The sequence below is a fragment of the Trichosurus vulpecula genome, chromosome 4 (assembly GCF_011100635.1).
Source record: "Trichosurus vulpecula isolate mTriVul1 chromosome 4, mTriVul1.pri, whole genome shotgun sequence".
NCBI lineage: Eukaryota > Metazoa > Chordata > Mammalia > Diprotodontia > Phalangeridae > Trichosurus > Trichosurus vulpecula.
This window is the reverse complement of record NC_050576.1, coordinates 19800797-19818926: the sequence shown is the minus strand read 5'-3', so window position 1 is coordinate 19818926 and position 18130 is coordinate 19800797. Positions and strand designations below refer to the sequence as shown.

The 18130-nt window shown below is 40.4% G+C and overlaps 1 protein-coding gene across 1 annotated transcript in view; it reads right to left on the bottom strand.

The window, feature by feature from the left end:
* Window positions 1-447: 447 nt before the first annotated feature.
* LOC118846144 (cytochrome P450 2J2-like) overlaps window positions 448-18130 on the bottom strand; it is a 42248-nt gene continuing 24565 nt past the window's right edge. The window contains exons 6-9 of the mRNA XM_036754384.1: window positions 16716-16851; window positions 10610-10797; window positions 5235-5373; window positions 448-932 (exon numbers count right to left, since the gene is read on the bottom strand). Of these exons, the coding sequence (XP_036610279.1) occupies window positions 751-932; window positions 5235-5373; window positions 10610-10797; window positions 16716-16851 (645 nt within the window). The 3' untranslated portion in view covers window positions 448-750. The remainder of the gene's footprint in view (window positions 933-5234; window positions 5374-10609; window positions 10798-16715; window positions 16852-18130) is intronic.

Sequence of the window (18130 nt, the reverse complement as noted above, 5' to 3'; positions counted from 1 at the left end):
CTGTGAAAGTCAAAGGAAGTAATGAATATGAAAGTGAGTGGGTTAGAGATGAAACCATCAGCAATATTTATTTTTTTTTCCCCACATCAGGCACTGGGTTGGATGCTGTAGATCCAAAGATATTAGGGTCTCTGCCCACAAGGAGTTTTTAATCTATAAGAATTTTGAAGGATTGTCCTCATCAACCTGTGGATGCCTCCTGTATCTCATGTAAACTCTCTGAACCCTGCCTTAAAATCACATTCATTATGTGATTTATAAGATCAGGAGAGAAATAATTTATTAAACAAACAAACAAAGAGTAAATCTGGCCTGACTACTTGAGATCAGGGAGGAAAATCTTTGGTTCTCTCTTTATAGCATCACAAAGTTTTAGATTTTGAGCTGGAGAGGACCTTAGATATCCTCCTCCTTTTAGATGTAGAAACTGAGGCAGAAGTTCAAATGACTTGCTAAAGGTCACCCAGCTAGTAAGTGTCAGGGCTGGAATTTGAACCCAGGTCCTTGGACTCCAAGTTCAATATGGACTCCTTGTGCTTTCCTTTTGATGGCATTAATACTTCTTCTTTTTCAGAGCAGGAAAATTTGAATTGCGCCACAGATACCTTCCCTTTGTCTTTCTCTTCTCACCTCTTTGACTTCTCTCCCTTTCTCCATTAAAGCTACAAAAGGCAGGGCTGGTGATCTTAGGGGATGTGGATGCCTTCCCCAGGCCCCCCTTGGCAGACCACCCTACAGGCCTAGCTTGGCCTACATCACTCGAGAAAGGGCACAGATTTGATAGGAGGCAGGAGAGAGGGTTGCGGAATATCGGATGTTTGGGGTCAGCTGGGTGTTTGGGGGAGCCTGGAACTTGAATTTCTGGAGCAGGCAAGTGAGGAAAAGGAAGAGCTCAGTCCGAGCCAGCTGTTCCCCCAGGCAGACTCTCTTTCCTGAAAGGCAAGGAGATCAGAAAGGAGTAAATCCACTAATCGTGACACAGGCAGCAGGTGGGGGTAGGGGGTCCCCAGGGCCTGGGTCTGCATCTTAGCACTTAGCACATCAAAGCCCCAATGCTAATAACAGTCACAGATGGAATTTGAGCCTGCCTTCCTTGCTCCATTTCAAACACCACATCTACTATGTCCTGCTGCTGCCAATCTTAGAGAATTAGTACAGTTGAAATACTGTGTCTGTAGGCAGAGTACCTGGGTTCCGGTCCCATCTTGGATGCCTCTCACCAGGTTGGTTTTGGACAAGACACCTAACCTGAGTGGGCTCAAGTTTTCTCATCTATGAAATGATAGAGTAGTATGGTGTGCCCTCCAAGGACTCTTCTAACTGTGGATCTAAGATCCTGCTTCTGTGTAGCCTTAGGAAAAAAAGGGCCACATTCTGAATGTAAGCCAGGCAGGTGCATTGGAGAAAATATAGGACCTGGGGTCAGGAAGAAGGCAGTTCAAATCCTACTGCTGATACTTAGAAGCTGTGTGACCCTGAGCAAGTCACCTAACTGCTCTCAGCCTCAGTTTCCTCATGTGTAAAATGGGAATAATAAAGGACCATATAAATGCCTTTAATTAATATTAATTAATTAATTATCTGTCAAATGCGAACAATATTGGTATGTTCCTCATGGGGTGTTGTGAAGGCTGAATGAGATAATGCATGTCAGGCCTTTGTTAGCCTTATAGTATCAATCTACTCTCATCACTATCATGGAAAAACAAACAAACAAACAAAACAAACCCCCCAAAACCTCTGATCCTGGATTCAGAAATCTAGCCTGGGTCCTTCCTCTGACAATCATTAGCTGTGAAATATCAGGCAAGTCAAAGGCTCTAAGGGCTCAAAGCTGCTCTCTAAGACTTGAGGAAGTAGAGAAACTTCCAACCTGCCTCTGGCAGATCCAACCAAGGAGGACAGACTGTGATGGGCAGTGGGTCTGTTATGTCAGAACCAATTTGACTTGAAGCTCCCAGCTCTCCTGAATGAGGAGGCTTAGGAAAAAAGAGACAGAACTGACCAGACCCTATTAGCTGTGTAACCAGCCTTGAACACCTGGTCACCTTTTCCAAAGACATGAAGGAGCTGTCCTCACTCCTTTCTCCAGGAATCCACTCTCAGGAAGCTCACTTTATTTGTGATGGGAGGAGGGTCCAGTCTGGCTGTCAAGAGATTGAGGCTCTGTGCCCACCCCCTCAGTGCCATGACAAGACCCTGGCCAAACCAGCTGTTTGGTTTTGTGGGAAAAAAGTTATGGGTGAACTGAATGATCCTGTGACTTCTCAATACCCCCGAGGTTCCAGCCCTTAATCTGTTATTATTTCTCTAAGAAATGTCAGCCAAGCAGGTCCCCTCTCTCTTTGCCATCCTTTTAGGATATGGAAGAAAAGAGATGATGTAGACTAACAAACAAATGGACAGAGGGCAGGTCTTAGAGTCAGGAGGATCAGAGAACCAGAGATTGAAAGCTCAAAGGGACCTCAGAAAACCATGTAGTCCAGATCTCTCAATTTACAGATTTGGAAGCTGAGTCTCCGGGAAGTTAAGTCATATGATCATGTCCTCCCCTCCCCCTTTTAATAATAGACACAAGACCTTCCAGAATAACAACAGATGACTTATCTCTACTGATTTCAGGTTGACAAAGCACTCTAGTACAAGCATTATCACAGCCAGGTGAAGCATGAACTAGTTAATTCATTGAACAAACCCTTAATAATAGTAATAGCTAACACTTATGAAGAGTTTTAAAGTTGGCAAAGCTCTTTAAAAATATCATCTGATTTTATCCCCAAAACAACCCTGGGAGGTAGGTGCTACCATGATTCTCATTTTATGGAGGAGGAATTTGAAGAAAACCCAGGTTAAATGACTTGGCCAGCTAATAAGAGTCTGAGGCTAAATTTGAACTCCCTGGTGCAAGCCCAGCTCTCTACCCATTGGACCACCTAGCTGCCTAGATTTCTATTAAGCCCTTACTCTAATTAAGACACTAAGTTAAGCATTGGAGATAAGAGGATGAAAGAAAAATGATTCTGGCCCTCAAGGAGCTTACATTCTAATGAGAAAGAGAATACCATACTCATAAATAGGTACGTGGGTGATACATACAGAGAAGAGGGACCAGGAAAGGCCTCCTGTAGAAGAACCTGGATCTTGAAAGAAGCCGGAGATCCTGAGTGGTGGAAGTTGAGGACGGAGGTCATTCAAATCCTGGGAGACAACCAGTGCCAAGTCATGGAGCCAAGAGATAAGACCAGGGTTGCAGAATATGCAGACTTGAGGTCACACATGGTCTTCTAGGTCCTTGGGTGTAGCCTTTTGACTGAGTCCAATTTTTATAGAACAAATCCATTGTATTAAGGGGATTTGTTTTGTGAAGTTTGGACTCTGTCAAAGGGTCTCACTTGAGGACCTAGAGGGCTACATGTGGCCTTGAGGCTGAGGGTTCCCCACACCTGAATAAGAGTGGGATGTGGGCAAAATAGTAACCAGACAAGGAGGAGTAGATAGTGGAGGGGAAAAGCAACATGAGGCCAGGTTACAAAGAGAATTCAATCTCACAGCAGCTAATATTTGATCCTAGAGGCAATAGAAAGCCCCCTGACCTCACTGGGGAGGGGTAAGAGCAGGGGTAATATGGTCAGACCTACACTTTAGGAAAATCATTGTGGCAGCTCAGTGGAGGATGGATTGGTCTGGGGAGAGATATGAAACAAGATCCCCTAGGAATATATTGGAATGGTCCTGGTGAAGGATGATAAGTAGGCCCCATAGAGAAGAAAACACTTTGGAAACTGTAAAGCACTTTATGTGTGTGCATTTTAATAAAATTTTAATATAGCCTAATATTAAAATGAGATATATTTTAAACATATATTAAAATATATTAAATTTATTAATTTTAATTAATTTTAATAATCTGATAATTTTTATAACAATTTTCTACAACTGTAAGTTTGTAAGTGAAGGAAATAAACAGGATTTGATGCCTTATGAGTCATCTAGTCCAATCCCTGAAGGAAGGACTCCCCCAAGTGATATCTTCAAGTGACCATGTCACCTCCAAGAAGGTTGAATGAGGCCACTCAACTTGTTAGGACATTGCCATTCCCATCTCCAGCCCTTCCCAAAGGCTGCTTGCCCAGACTAGTTGGCATCTTCTCCTGCCTCCTGCCTCCTGCCCATTAGAATCCCCAGCTTCCTTCAAGGCTCAGCTTAGAGGCTGCCTCCAGTTGTAAGGCCTTTCTCCCTACTGAAGTCCCTTTGTATTTACTTAAGATCAGAACATCACAGATTTGAGAGTTTAGGGGACCTCTCAGGCCACCTACTCCAACCCCCTCACTTATTAGAGATGAAAAACTGCAACAGAGTCATTATAAAAGGCAACTAAGAAGAGTCACAATTAAAATTCAGGTCCTCTGGCTTTGAGTTCCTGGGATTTTGGGGTCAAGTTTTCTGAGCCAGAAGGAGCCCTATTGGCCATCTAGTCCAGTGTCTTCATTTTATAGTTGAGGAAACTGAGGTCCAAGAGGTTTAAATGAGGTCTCCCTAGGATACTCAGGGGGAGGATGCCAGAGCATGTGGGTGCTGGTCAGGCCTGGGGGCATTCTGGAGTCCTTCCAAAGGGGCTGTAAAACCTTCAGGCAAGATCAGACCTGAAGATCAAACTCTCCTCACTTCAACTACATAGCTGTTCTCTAAAGAATGCAAACCAGCCCTCTGTCTCCTTAGATGACCCAAGGTCAGACATCTGCCATGTCTCTTGGAGACTGGCTTATTGGTTTTATTTTCAAGTGGTGGCAGGAGCTCTTGTGGTGAGTAAATACAAACGCACTTGAGAAATTTGCTGAGTCCATGACACCGTGTGGAAGTGGGTGTCTACCTGCAGTGACCTGGGGGTGATTTCATCTGGGATACTTCAAAACTTTGTGACTGTGGGAAGATCACTTAACTTCTCTCAGGTTTAGTTTTATCATCTGTAAAATGGATAGCTGTAATACCTACCTCATGGGATGTCTATGAAACTCCAAAGGAAGTTATCTGTCCCATATACTTTAAAAAAAGCTATGTAAAGGTCTGCTATTTTAAATTTTGTTGTGATGTACTTGCCCAATCAATGAATGTTACTAGTATATGTACCATCATATGATTGTGGATTTCAGGAAGTAGAGTCTGCAAAGCTTCTTAATGTTAAAGAGGTTGGTGCTCTTTGGTCTAGAGCGCCCTCCCTGCTGAGTGGGGCTCACCTATTGAGAAAGGCAGAAAGGCTTCTCTCTTCTTAAATTGTCCATTCTCCAGAAAGTGTTCTGGGTTGAAGGTTTCTGGGGTAGCCCACTCATTGGGGTCCCTGTTCAAAGCAGTCAGATTGGTGAACAATATAGAGCCCTGGAAACAAGAGAAAAGAACTGAGTCCAAGGAACTTTGAGGCAGAAGAGACCTAGCCCATCCTCCCATTTTACAGAGGAGGGAATTGAGGACTGGGGGGTGAGAGGAGAGGGGCAAAGAAACAGCCAAGGCCCCAGGGCTCTGTAGTGGCCAAGCCTGTTGTAGAGCCTATTGTAGAGCAGGGGCGCCCAGCCTGCTTGGGGTCACAAACCCCCTTGGAAGGCTAGCACAGCCTTTGGAGGCCTTCTCAGACTCACATTTTAAAATGAATCAAATAAAAGACATATGATTACAAAGGAAACCGATTATTTGGCAATGCAACTGTCACAATCTAAACAAACAGAATAGAAAATCACGTTCATGGACCACAAGCTAAGAACCCTGGCCTTAGAAAGTCATAGATTTAGGATTGGAAGGAATTATAGAGGTCATCTAGTCCATTCCTCTCATTTTACATGGAAACTAAGTATGAGTAAACAAAGACATGGAGAGGTAAACTCACTGAAGGTTCCCTGGGTAGCCTCAGAAGGGGCAGATGAACCCAAATTGCCTTATTCTGAACTGCCGCTTTTGGGAAAGGTTGATGCCCAACTGAACTGGGTGATTTTCTTCCCATTGGTGTCTTTCCCATCTGGGATCTCATCCTATCTAATGCCTATGTATGAATTAAATGGTCGTGACAACAATGCTGCTTGTAGTTATTGTGGCTGTGTAAGGCCAATAACAGCAGCACACAGGAGGGCTGCTAGCACAAGTTCTTTAATCTGCTTTTGTAAGGAAAGCAACTTTAAGGGGTTTACAATCTCACTTCAATTAAACATAGGCATATCATTCACTAAGTTCAGGGGAAAACATCAGAACCTTGAATTTCAGAGGCAATACAAACAGAAATTACAAACAAAGAAAATATAAACAGAGCAAATACCACAAATCAACAGACAGGCTTCTGGCTGTCTGAGCAAAGCTATACATACATAGTTGCCAGAGTGAGAAGCACAAATATCTGGGTTTTCATAGCGGGGTTAGGGGTACGCCTTAATGGCTACCCAGAGTCTCCACACCAACACTCTTCCAAAGAGTGAGCCCCAAACAAAATGCTAAACTCAGACTATATATACACTTCTTAAGAGTCAGAGTTCTTCAAACACACATCTTGAGGATTTCACACCTCTTGTAACCCAACTAGAAAAAGAGTGTGCACTTTCCTACAAACAAAGCAAAGACTCAACCAAAGGCACTTGAATGCCCTAATGCTGAGAAGCACTCAAAAACAAAGGACAACAAAGTCCCACTTTGCTTGCCCTTACAGCTGTAAATGAGTAAACTTCTCAGATAGCAATGTGTCCTAAATTAGTAAATTCTTTCAGTAGTCCTGTAAGAAATGATGGTTAGAAGTCTCAGATAGTGTGAAAGACTGATGGGTCTGGAGATAAAGGAGCACAATCAAAATCTTGCATAAGGTTGGTTAAAATAAAGGATTATAGATTTAGGATTAGAAGACTTCTCATTTTTACACATGGGGAAACTGAGGCTGACAGGGAGAAGTGACTTGTCCTGAGTTACAGAACAACCATGTCAAGGTGGATTTGAAACCAGTTTTTCCTGACTCCAGTTCCAGGTCAATATCCACTGGATCTTGTTGGGTTGGATCCTCCAGCTTCCTTGTGTCTAACTATAAAGACACACCTGGGTGTGTTTAGACAACCTGATTTAGAAGGAGCTGTTCTCATGGGAGGAACTGGGAGCGCTAGACCAAAATGGAAGCAGAGAACAGGGCAGTGTAATAAGTATGCCCTGGGCTTCTTGTATCATGTTTGTATGAGTGAGCATGTGTGGCCCTGTCTCTGGGCCTGGAGATCCTAGAACAAACAGGGCCTTCAAATGATATCTTGGGAGTAATCTCTGCTTCTCAGGATATATAAAATCATGGTATTAGACCTGGGAGGGATCTAGAGGCCATCCCCATTATCTTTAACCCCCACCACAAAGGGGTCAAGTGACTTGCCCAGGGTCATACAGTTCAGCATTTGAACTAAATCTTCCTTAACATTTAAGGCCAATTCACTCCACTTCCCTAAGGTGCCCCCTTCCTTTTTATCTCTCTGGATTCTCTAAATCACATCCATCCATGCTTCACAGCCCAGCTTGCTCACCTCCTCTTCTGTGATGGCTTCATCTAATCACGGGCTCTCGCTCCTTCTGACTCATCCATCACCTATTCCTGATACTCACCAGCCTTGTGATCCTGGGCAAGTCACTTCCTCTCTGCCTCAGTTTTCTCATCTGTAAAATGGGAGTGATAAGAGCCCCTCCCTCCCTGGGTTGTTGTGAGGATCAATGACACTTTTCTAAAGTCTTTGTAAACCTTAAAATGCAACCTAAGTTTCAGCTGTTTCTCTGAGCATTATTATGCTCTGTGTTCCTCACAAGGTCTTACACATAGCAATCAACTCAGTAGATGAAAAAGAAATGAAACTTAGGTCAGAAAATTTAAGTCTAAGCTCAGCTGCACTTAGCACAGTGTGTAGCGCATAGTAGGTGCTTAAAAATGTATATTCCATGGAACTATGATGCTGCTACAAGGGAAGTTCTTGGTCAAACCCTCTTTTTTCTTTTTTTTTTTTTTTAACTTTGCATTGAATTAATTTATGCACTAGTCAAGTTGTGGAGAACAATTATGACCAATGGAATGAATCATGAGAAAGAAGAAACAGAACCAAAAAAAAAAACCAACCCAAAAACAAAAACAAAAGAGAAGCAAAAAAGGCAAGCATGTAGTGCGCCTCGATCTGTATTCAAACTTCACAGTTCTTTCTCTGGATGAAGATAGCATTCTCCATCGTGAGTCCCCTGGAGTTGTCCTTGCACCTTAGGTTGCTGAGAAGAGCGCAGTATGTCAGGGTTGGTCCTCACAGAATTCATGTATCTGTGGCTGTGCACAACGTTCTCCTGGCTCTGCTCCACTCACTCAGCATTATGTCGTGTAGGTTTTTCCAGGTTTTTACAAAGTCTGCATCATCCCCATTTCTTATGGCACAATAGTATTCCATCAACTTCATATACCACAGCTTATTCAGCCATTCCCCAACTGATGGGCATCCCTTTGATTTCCAATTCTTGGCTACCACAAAAAGAGCCGCTATAAATATCCTTGTACATATGGGTCCTTTTCCCGCTTGTGTGATTTCTTTGGGATACAACCCTAGAAGTGGTATTGCTGGGTCAAAGGGTATGAACATTTCTATAGCCCTTTGGGCGTAGTTCCAAACTGCTCTCCAAAATGGGTGGATCAGCTCACAACTCCACCAGCAATGCAACAATGTTCCAATTTCCCCACATCCTTTCCAGCATTTATCATTTTCCTGTTTTGTTATATTAGCCAATCTGACAGGATAGATGTGGTATCTAAGAGTTGTTTTGATTTTCATTTCTCTAATCAGTAGTGAACCAGAGCATTTTCATATGCCTATAGATAGCTTTAATTTCTTCCTCTGAAAACTGCCTGTTCATATCCTTTCACCATTTCTCAATTGGGGAATGGCTTGTATTCCTATATATTTGGCTCAGTTCCCTGTATATTTTAGAAATTAGGCCTTTATCAGAGATACTAGTGGCAAAGATTTTCTCCTAATTTTCTGCTTCCCTCCTAATTCTTGTTGCATTGGATTTTTTTGTACAAAAACATTTCAATTTGACATAATCAAAATTATCCATTTTGCATTTTGTAATGCTCTCTATCTCTTGTTGGCTCATGAATACTTTACTTTTCCATAAATCTGGTAAGTAAACTATTCCTTGCTTTCCCAAATTACTTATAGTACCAGCTTTTACTCCTAAATCATGAACCCATTTTGACTTTATTTTGGTATATGGTGTAAGATATTGTTCTATGCCCAGTTTCTGCAATATCTTTGCTTAACATATATGCACCAAGTGGTAAGGCATACAAATCTTAGAGGAGAGTTTAAGGGAGTTACAGGAAGAAATAAATAGCAAAACTATAATATTGGGAGACCTCAACATCCCCCTTTCTGAACTTGATAAATCTAACCTCAAAATAAATAAGAAAAAAGTTAAGGAGGTAAACAGAATTTTAGAAAAGGCACATATGATAGACCTCTAGAGAAAACTGAATGGGGATAAAAAGGAATATACTTTCTTCTCAAAAGTACATGATACATACTCAAAAATTGACCATGTACTAGGGCATAAAAACCTCACAATCCAGTGCAGAAAAGGAGAAGTAGTCAAAGCATCCTTTTCAGATCATGATGAAAGAAGAATCATTTTTAATAAAGAACCATGGAAAAATAAGCTAAAAACTAATTGGAAACTAAATAATTTAATTCTAAAGAATGAGTGGGCCAAAGAACAAATCAGAGAAAAAATTAATAACTTCATTCAAGAGAATGGCAATAATGAAACAACATACCAAAACTTATGGGATGCAGCAAAAGCAGTTCTTAGGGGAAGTTTTATATCCCTAAATGCCTACTTGAATAAAATAGGGAAAAAGGAGATCAATGATCTGGGCATAGAGCTGAAAAAGCTAGAAAAAGAGCAAATTGAAAACCCCCAATTAAATACCAAATTAGAAATACTGAAAATCAAAGGAGAGATTAATAAAATTGAAACCAAGAAAACTATTGAATTAATAAATAAAACAAAGAGCCGGTTTTATGAAAAAACCAATAAAATTGATAAACCTTTGGCCAATTTGATTAAAAAAACCCTCTTTTTTCAAATGAGGAAACTGAGTCCTGGGGAGGTATGATACATAGGGATATCACACATAAGGAAGCTAAGTGGACATAAGCAATTTAAACACAGGAATAAAACTAGGCTTTAAAACCTGTCCCTCTGCCTCCAGTTCAGAGTTTTATTTTTCCTCATCTAACTGCGAGAATCAGTGATTTTAAGAATCTAGTCCAAAGCTTCTTCATTTTTTTTATCATGGAGAACTTTGGCGATCATGTGCTGAAGCTTATGCTCCCTTTCTCAGAATAATTCTTTTTAAAGTATAAAATAACATACATAGGATTATAAAAAGCACCCAGTTTTATGGAAATAAATTATGAAAATATACACTGTTGAAGCCAAAGTTCATAAAATCTAGACCAAGATCTTTTGTCCTATAGTCTGTGTTTCTTTTTCTTTCTCCTTCTGTTACACGATCTTCCAGGGTACATGGAAGCCATGGAGCCCCTTCATGTTTATGGGAGAGAAAGCAGTTTACCTTTGGCACATGGTATCCTGCCACTGTGGTATCAACTGTGGCCACCCTGGGGACGTTGAAAGGAATAATATTACCCATTCTCTGAACTTCATGAATGGCTGCGTTAGTATAGGGCATATTCTCCTTATCAGCCATGGTGGGCTGCCTCGATTGGCCAACCACCCTGTCAATCTCAGCTTGTATTTTGCCTAGAAAGAAAAGTAGAGGTTTTTCAGACCCAAATAATAGCTCACATATGCAGAGCGCTTTAAAATTTGCCAAACATTTTCCAAAGATTATCTCATTTGATGCTCATGCAATGCCTGTATAATGCTATTATGATCCCCATTTTAGAGGTGCATCCCAGGGAGACAGAATTTAATTGACTTGTTCAGAGCCATACATCTAGGTAGATGTGAACTCAGGGCTTTCTTTCCCCTCCTATTGAGTTTTCTCTTATCATGTGGGAGAACTACAGTCACATCTGTGGTTGGATGAAAGTTTGGCTTGACGCTTTACCAAAGGTACCAATAGCTTGATAAGATGGGGACCTGACTGATTAATGGCAAATTAGGATGTTTTTGTTGTTGGGAAGGCATCCAGCATTGTGGTACCATGGAAAGCATGCTGGAGGTAGAGACAGAAGACCTGTATTCAAATTTCGGCTTTATTCCTCACTGTTTGGGTGTCCATGGGCAAGTCAAAAAACCTCTTAGTGCCTCATTTTCTCTATCTTTATAAAAATCAAGTCATACTAGACTGTCTCCAAGGTCCTTAAATTTATTTGTGTGTATTTGATTTATTTACAGAACTTTACATTTAGGGTCCAATGATCCCTCACTCCAAATGAATCATAGGTAGAATGAAGTTCTGAAGAACAAGATGGTAATTTTAGAAGAATAATAATTTGGCTCCATATGTGAGCTTATCCCTTACAAAGAATTTGTGATGAACCATGTTGACAGAAACAAACTATTTCAAGCTTTTATTGAGCACCTACTGTGTGTCTGAAACTATACTAAACATTGAGAAGATAGAGAAAGGCAGAAGACAGTCCCTGCCCTCAAGGTGATCAAAATCTCATGATGGAGACAACATGCAAAGAAGACACCTGCAGGAGGAATCGAAGATCATCACAGAGAGATGGCAGTAAGATTAATGGGGATTGGGAAAGTCTTTTTACAGAAGGTGAGCTTTCATCAGGGACTTGAAGGACACGAGGAAAGTGAGCAGGTAAATATTCCAGGAATAAGGCGCCAGCCATAGAAAATGCACAGAGTCAAGAGATGGACAGTCTTGTTAGTGGCACAGTCAAGAGGCCAGTGGCACTGAATCAAAGAATAGGTTTCAGGGAGTAATGGAAGACTGGAAATATAGGAGGGGACAGCTTATAAAGAATTTGAATGTAAAATACAACATTTTGTATTTGGTTCTAGACATGATAGGGTGACACTGGAGTTTATTGTGTGGGGGAAATCCCTCAATGATGATTGAATGAGGATGGATTAGTGTCGGGAGAGACTCGAGGCAGGCAGACTCACCACAGACTGTAGCAATACTCCAGGTGTGAGGGGATGTGGGTCTGGACCAGGGTGGGAATAGTGTCAGAGGAGAGGAAATATTCAAGGGATGTTTCAAAAGTGAAATAAACAGGTCTTTGCAACCTATTAAGTGGGGTGAGGGGAGTGAGATAATGAGGAGTTGAGGGCGACTCCTATGTTTTGAGACTGAAGGACTGGGGGGATCATGCTCCTTTCTATAGTATCAGGAAAGGCAGGAATGGAGGAGTGTTTAGGGAGAAAGAATAAGTTCTACTTTGTACATATTGCGTTTAACATGTCTCTAGAATGTGTTTTGACATGTCCAATAGGTAGTTGGAGATGAGAGGTTGGAGGTCAGCAGAGAGCTTAGGGCTGGGTAAATAGACTTGATAATTATTAGCATAGAGATGATAATTGAATCCTAGAAGAGGATAGAATCTCCAAGTGAAATAGTATAGAGGGAGAAGAGAAGGCGGCCTGAGACAGAGCCCTTTGGAATAATTATATGTGTGAACTGGATGTGGTATGACCAGGACTAACATCCAGCAAAGGGGATTGAGGAGTGATCCACTGGATAGGAAAAAAGACTCAGAAAGAGTGTAATGAAAACCTAGAGAGAAGAGAGTATCAAGGAGGAAAGGGGGATTTGCAATGTGAAAGAGAGGTGAAAGTGCATGAAGGCTGAGAAAAGATCATTCTATTTGGCAATGAAGAGATCACTGGTTACTTTGAAAGGAGTGGTTTCAGTGGAATGATAAAATTGGAAGACAGACTAGAGAATTAATAGGAATGAGAGGAAAAGAAGTCGACACATCTCTTGTACATGGCTTTCTCATGGAGTTCAGCCACAAAAGAAAGAACCAATGTGGGATAATAGTTAGTGGGGACAGATCAACTGATTTTTTTTTCAGTATAGGAGAGACAGAGTATGTTTGTAGGGAGTAAGGAAGCAGCCAGTTGACAAGGCGTGATTGGAGATGAAGGAGAGAGTTGGAAAGAGAGATGACAGTCTACTAAAGAATATGGAATTGGGTGGGATCATTTATGCATCTAGCTGAGTTGGCCTGGGCAAGGAGAAGGGTCACCTCTTTGTATGAGATAGGATTGAAGGAGACAGTAGTGGTAGAAGGTGTCTGAGTGATGTGAAATGAGGATGAGGGGAGAAGAAGGACCTCAGGGTGAATGGCCTCAAGATTTGCAGTAAAATGAACTGACACAAATTGAACTGAGCAAAACCAGGAGAATGCGGTAGACAGTAACAACAATATTGTATGATGAAGAACTATGAATGAATTAGCCATTCTTAGCAACACAATGATCCATGACAATCCCAAAGGGCTAATGATGAAGCATACTCTCTGCCTCCAGGGAAAGATGTGATACTGTCTGAATACAGACTAAAGCATGGTATTTTTTACTTTCTTTATTTCTTTCATTGTTTATTTAAGTCTTCTTTTACAAAATGTCTAATATGGAAATGTTTTATGAGTGTACATGCACAACCTATATCTGATTGCATACCATATCAAAAAGGAAGAAGGAGAAGTAGGGAAGAAGGGTGGGCTAGAATTTTAAAATCAAATCCTAAATGTTAAAAATTGTTTTGAAATGTAATTGGAGAAAAATAATCTAAAATTTCAAACATATGGATATACTGACTTGGAGTCAAATATGAGGCCAATTTTTCAGAAAGTTTTTGGGGAAAGTGAGCCATGCTTCCTTGAGAAGGGACGAAAAGGTTAGAAATAGCTGCTACAGTGAATAGGAACATTAGTTAATTAGGGAAATGCCTTGCAGAGATAATTATGAGATTATGTAAGATAAATTTGTAGTGGACATAGTTAATCTGGGTTTCTGATTTTCTTTACCTTCGTTTAACAGCACATGAGTGAGAGCAAAGGCCAGTGATGGTGAAAGTCAACCAGGCCTGAGCCTTGACAGGGCAAGACAGATGATATCAGAGTGGGGCAAGTCTAGATTGAACTGGCTCATTAAGAGGTCAATATGGACAAAGGAGGAGTGTGTGGCTCATGCAAAAGTGATGGCCTTGGAGGGACCTGAGGAGTGAAGAGATTTACAGGCAGGGGAGGCATAGGGAGAGGTGGAATATCAATAGATTTAGATCATTTAAGGGAATTTCAGAATTCATGAATTCATAAAGTGGTTTATTTCTGGGCAATGACAAATCACCCATTTAGAGTAGCTTATAGCTTAGCTTGTAATTATAATATATATTAATATATAAATAATATATAATGATGTATAATGTATAGCAATAATCATATATACATATATATACATATGTATGTATATATGAGTAACTTACAACTGTGAACGCTTATTAAGAATATGATTCTTAGCACCAATGTGATTCTTAGTCCATTTCCTATCATTCTGCCATTGTCATTGTGGAAACAGGAGCTCACTGCAGAGGGCTGAGGGTCATTTTTTTAATCATTATTTGTCTCAAGAGATGCTATGACTTTAGAATTCAACTCCCAGAGATCAGTCTCCTGGGATGAGCTTCTTGATACTCAGCTAAGCTGGGCTTCAGGATATATGTCCCATCTCTTGGGGACTCTGCTGTATGCCTTTCAATTCACTTCAGTAACCATTTATTAAAAGCCTGTTATGTGCTAGGCACTGTGCTAAGGCCTGGGGATACAAAAAAGAGACAAATGAAAGTGCCCTCAAGGAGCTTGCCTTTCTATCATGGTGGAGCCTGCTAGAGCCGATCCCTCCACTGACATAGACTTTGAGATCCAGGGCCCATTGAATCCCTCTTTTACCCAAGAGCCCTTTGAATACTTGCAGGCCACCATCCTATATCCTTTAAGTCCATGATATTTTTGAATGAAAGCTGAGGACCTGAGAACTATCTGACTTCTGTCGATTTTCTCCTATTTGTTCTGTCTGTATCTATTTTGTCCAAAGCTGTTCTCTTGTCATCTCTCCCAGTAGCGTAGGAACTCCTTGGGAACAGGACTTAGTTGGTTGTTGCTTTTGTTTTGCTTTCCTTTGTATTCCTAATACTTGGGGTGGCAATCTCCTGTCATCCTGATTTATACCTTGCCACTGGACACAGATGGCTCCAGAGGAGAAAGTAAGGCCAGTGACTTTGCACAGCCCTCCCTTACTTAAATCTAATTCACTTGCAAGTCATGGCATCATTTTCCTGATGGCATGTTCCTCTATGAGAATGAAGGACAAACAACAACAAACTTAGTATTGTCTTTGGCTCATAGTAGTCACTTAATAAATGTTCATTTACTGACTGAAATGCCTTGCTCCCAGTCTCCTGACCACTTAGATGGGAAGCCTGGATGAGAAACAAACTTGTGACTCCTAACTAAGTTTTCTGTTCCCCCTCCCCCCAACCCAGAGTCTTGCAAAGAGGGAAGTATTGCTTTATTTTTTTGAACTTGTGTCTCCAGTTCCTGGCATATAGTAGGCACATAATAAGTACTTTATTTGATTTCCATAATGGTAAAGGTCTGATAAGAATGACATTTTTGGGTATTATCTCAGATAGATACAAGGGCTGTTCCATTCTGGGTAGTACTTTAAATGTGTCTAGTCCAAAGCTGTGGATTTCTCTAATTAGTTATTGCTAAGGACCTGCACATCCATATTTGGTCCATGGATCCTTACTCTGATCTTTAGCTTAAGGGAGATATGAGACACGTTACAATATCCTAGAGAAGGAAATAGACATTTTGATCATGCCTTGGCTTTCAGAACATAGATCTCTTGAAGGAGAAGCAAATAGGGGTTCCTGAAGATGGAGCTCTGGGTTTGGACTCAGGATGACCTTCATTTAAATCCCTCCTCAGAAACTCTGGACCTGTGAGACCCTCCAGAAATTGCTTAATTTCTCTCAGCCTCAGTTTCCACATCTGTAAAATGAAGGGGTTGTACTTGATTGTTTCTAATATACCTTCCAGTTCTAAATCTAAAGACCATAGGATCTTCTGTAGATTGAATTAATAATGTATCCTTCACTTGAGTATTTCTATTATAAAATCTATGGAGAATTATTTAATAGGCATTTCAAAATGTTACTTTTTGTTATTACATACCTTTTTAATAAAAATTTATTATAGTGCACCTAAAATAATAATAATAGGAAACTAATATCTGGTATTTATATATTGCTTTATTTATATAACACTTTATGCTGTATGTTTCACCACTTGTTTGATCCTCATTAAAACCCTTTGGGCAAGGGCTATTGTTATCTCCATTTTACAGATGAAGACAGAGGCTGACAGAAATTATGGGATTTGTGCAGGGTCACATGGTTAGTAGGAGTCTGAGGCATGATTTGAACTCACACCTTCTTGACTTGAAATTTTATACTCTACCACCTTAGATAGCAACTACTATCATATTGGAGCTGACAGAAATGTTGATATTAAAAAGGGGTCTGTATGATTGTAAAAAATGGTAATCAGTGCCCTTTTCCATTGGGAATTGAAAGTAGATGGTATATGTAAAGTGTCTGGCAAACTTTCAAGCTCTCTATAAATGGGACCTCTCCTGGGCAGAATTCTACAGGGGTACATAGCCTGGCATCATAACTGTACCTTGGATCTCTGGATAAAGAGCCATATACAGCAGGGCCCACCTCAGAGTGGTAGAAGTTGTCTCTGTTCCAGCCAAGAAGAGGTCCAGGGTGCAAAAGACCAAGTTTTCTTCGTGAAAACTAGAATGGATGTTTTCCTTAAATGAAAAAGGCAAGGATCAGTTTGTTAATACAAAAGGAATGATTATGGCTGTCTCCAAGCATGAGGAGCTGCACCCTCAAACGAGCCTTGGGAAGGTCAAGTTGGCAGATCCTGGGCTTTCCTTTAATACCCAAGAATGTAGTAACTGTTCCTAGGAATGAGAGCTCCAATTTCTTTTTTTCTTTGAAATACCATTTATTCCAATTGCATGTAAAGACATTTTTAAATTATTTTCAATATAAAATGTTGAGCTCCAAATTTTCTCTTCCCTCCTACCACTCTCCCCGTCTCTAAGATGGTAAACAATTTGTTATAGGTTATATGTGTGAATTTAGGTAAAATGTATTTTCATGTTAGTCATGTTGTGAAAATAGAAACAGAATAAAAGGAAGAAAATCATGAAATAATAATTTTATAAAGAAGATGAATACAGTGTGCTTCAACCTACATTCAGATTTCACCAGTTCTTTCTCTGGATGTGAACCATTTTCCATCATGAGTCTTTTGGATGTGTCTTGGATCATTGTATTACTGTGAAGAACTAAGTCAATCATAGTTAATCATCACACTGCATTGCTAATACTATATACAATGTTATCCTGCTCACTTCACTTTGCATCAGAGCATGTCTTCCCAGACTTTTCTGAAATCCACCTCATCATTTCTAATAGGACAATAGAATTCCATTAGGTTCATATACCACAACTTGTTTAGCCATTTTCCAACTCCCTCATTTTCCATCCCCTCAATTTCTAATTCTTTACCACCATAAAAAGAACTGCCATAAATATTTTCATACATATCCATCCTTTTCCCTTTTTTATGCTCTCCTTGGGATATAGACCTACTAGTGATATTGCTGTATTAACCTTTGGGCAAATTCCAAATTGCTCTCCAGAATGGCTGGATCAGTTCAGAACTCCACCAATGGTATATTAGTATCCCATCCCCCCCATTCTCTCTAGCATTTTTCATTGGCCTTTTCCTTCATATTAGCTATTCTGATAGGTGGTACCTCAGAGTTGTTTTAATTTTCATTTTTGTAATCAATAGTGATTTACAACATTTTTATGACTATAGATAGCTTTAATTACTTCATCTGAAAACTTCTTGTTCAAATCCTTTGACAATTCAATTGGAAAATTACTTGCATTGTCTATTTTTCTCAGTTCACTGTATATTTGAGTAATGGGGCCTTTATCAGAGACACTGGCTGTAAAAATTTCCTCCAAGTTTTCTGTTTTCCTTCTAATCTTGGTTGCACTGGTTTTGTT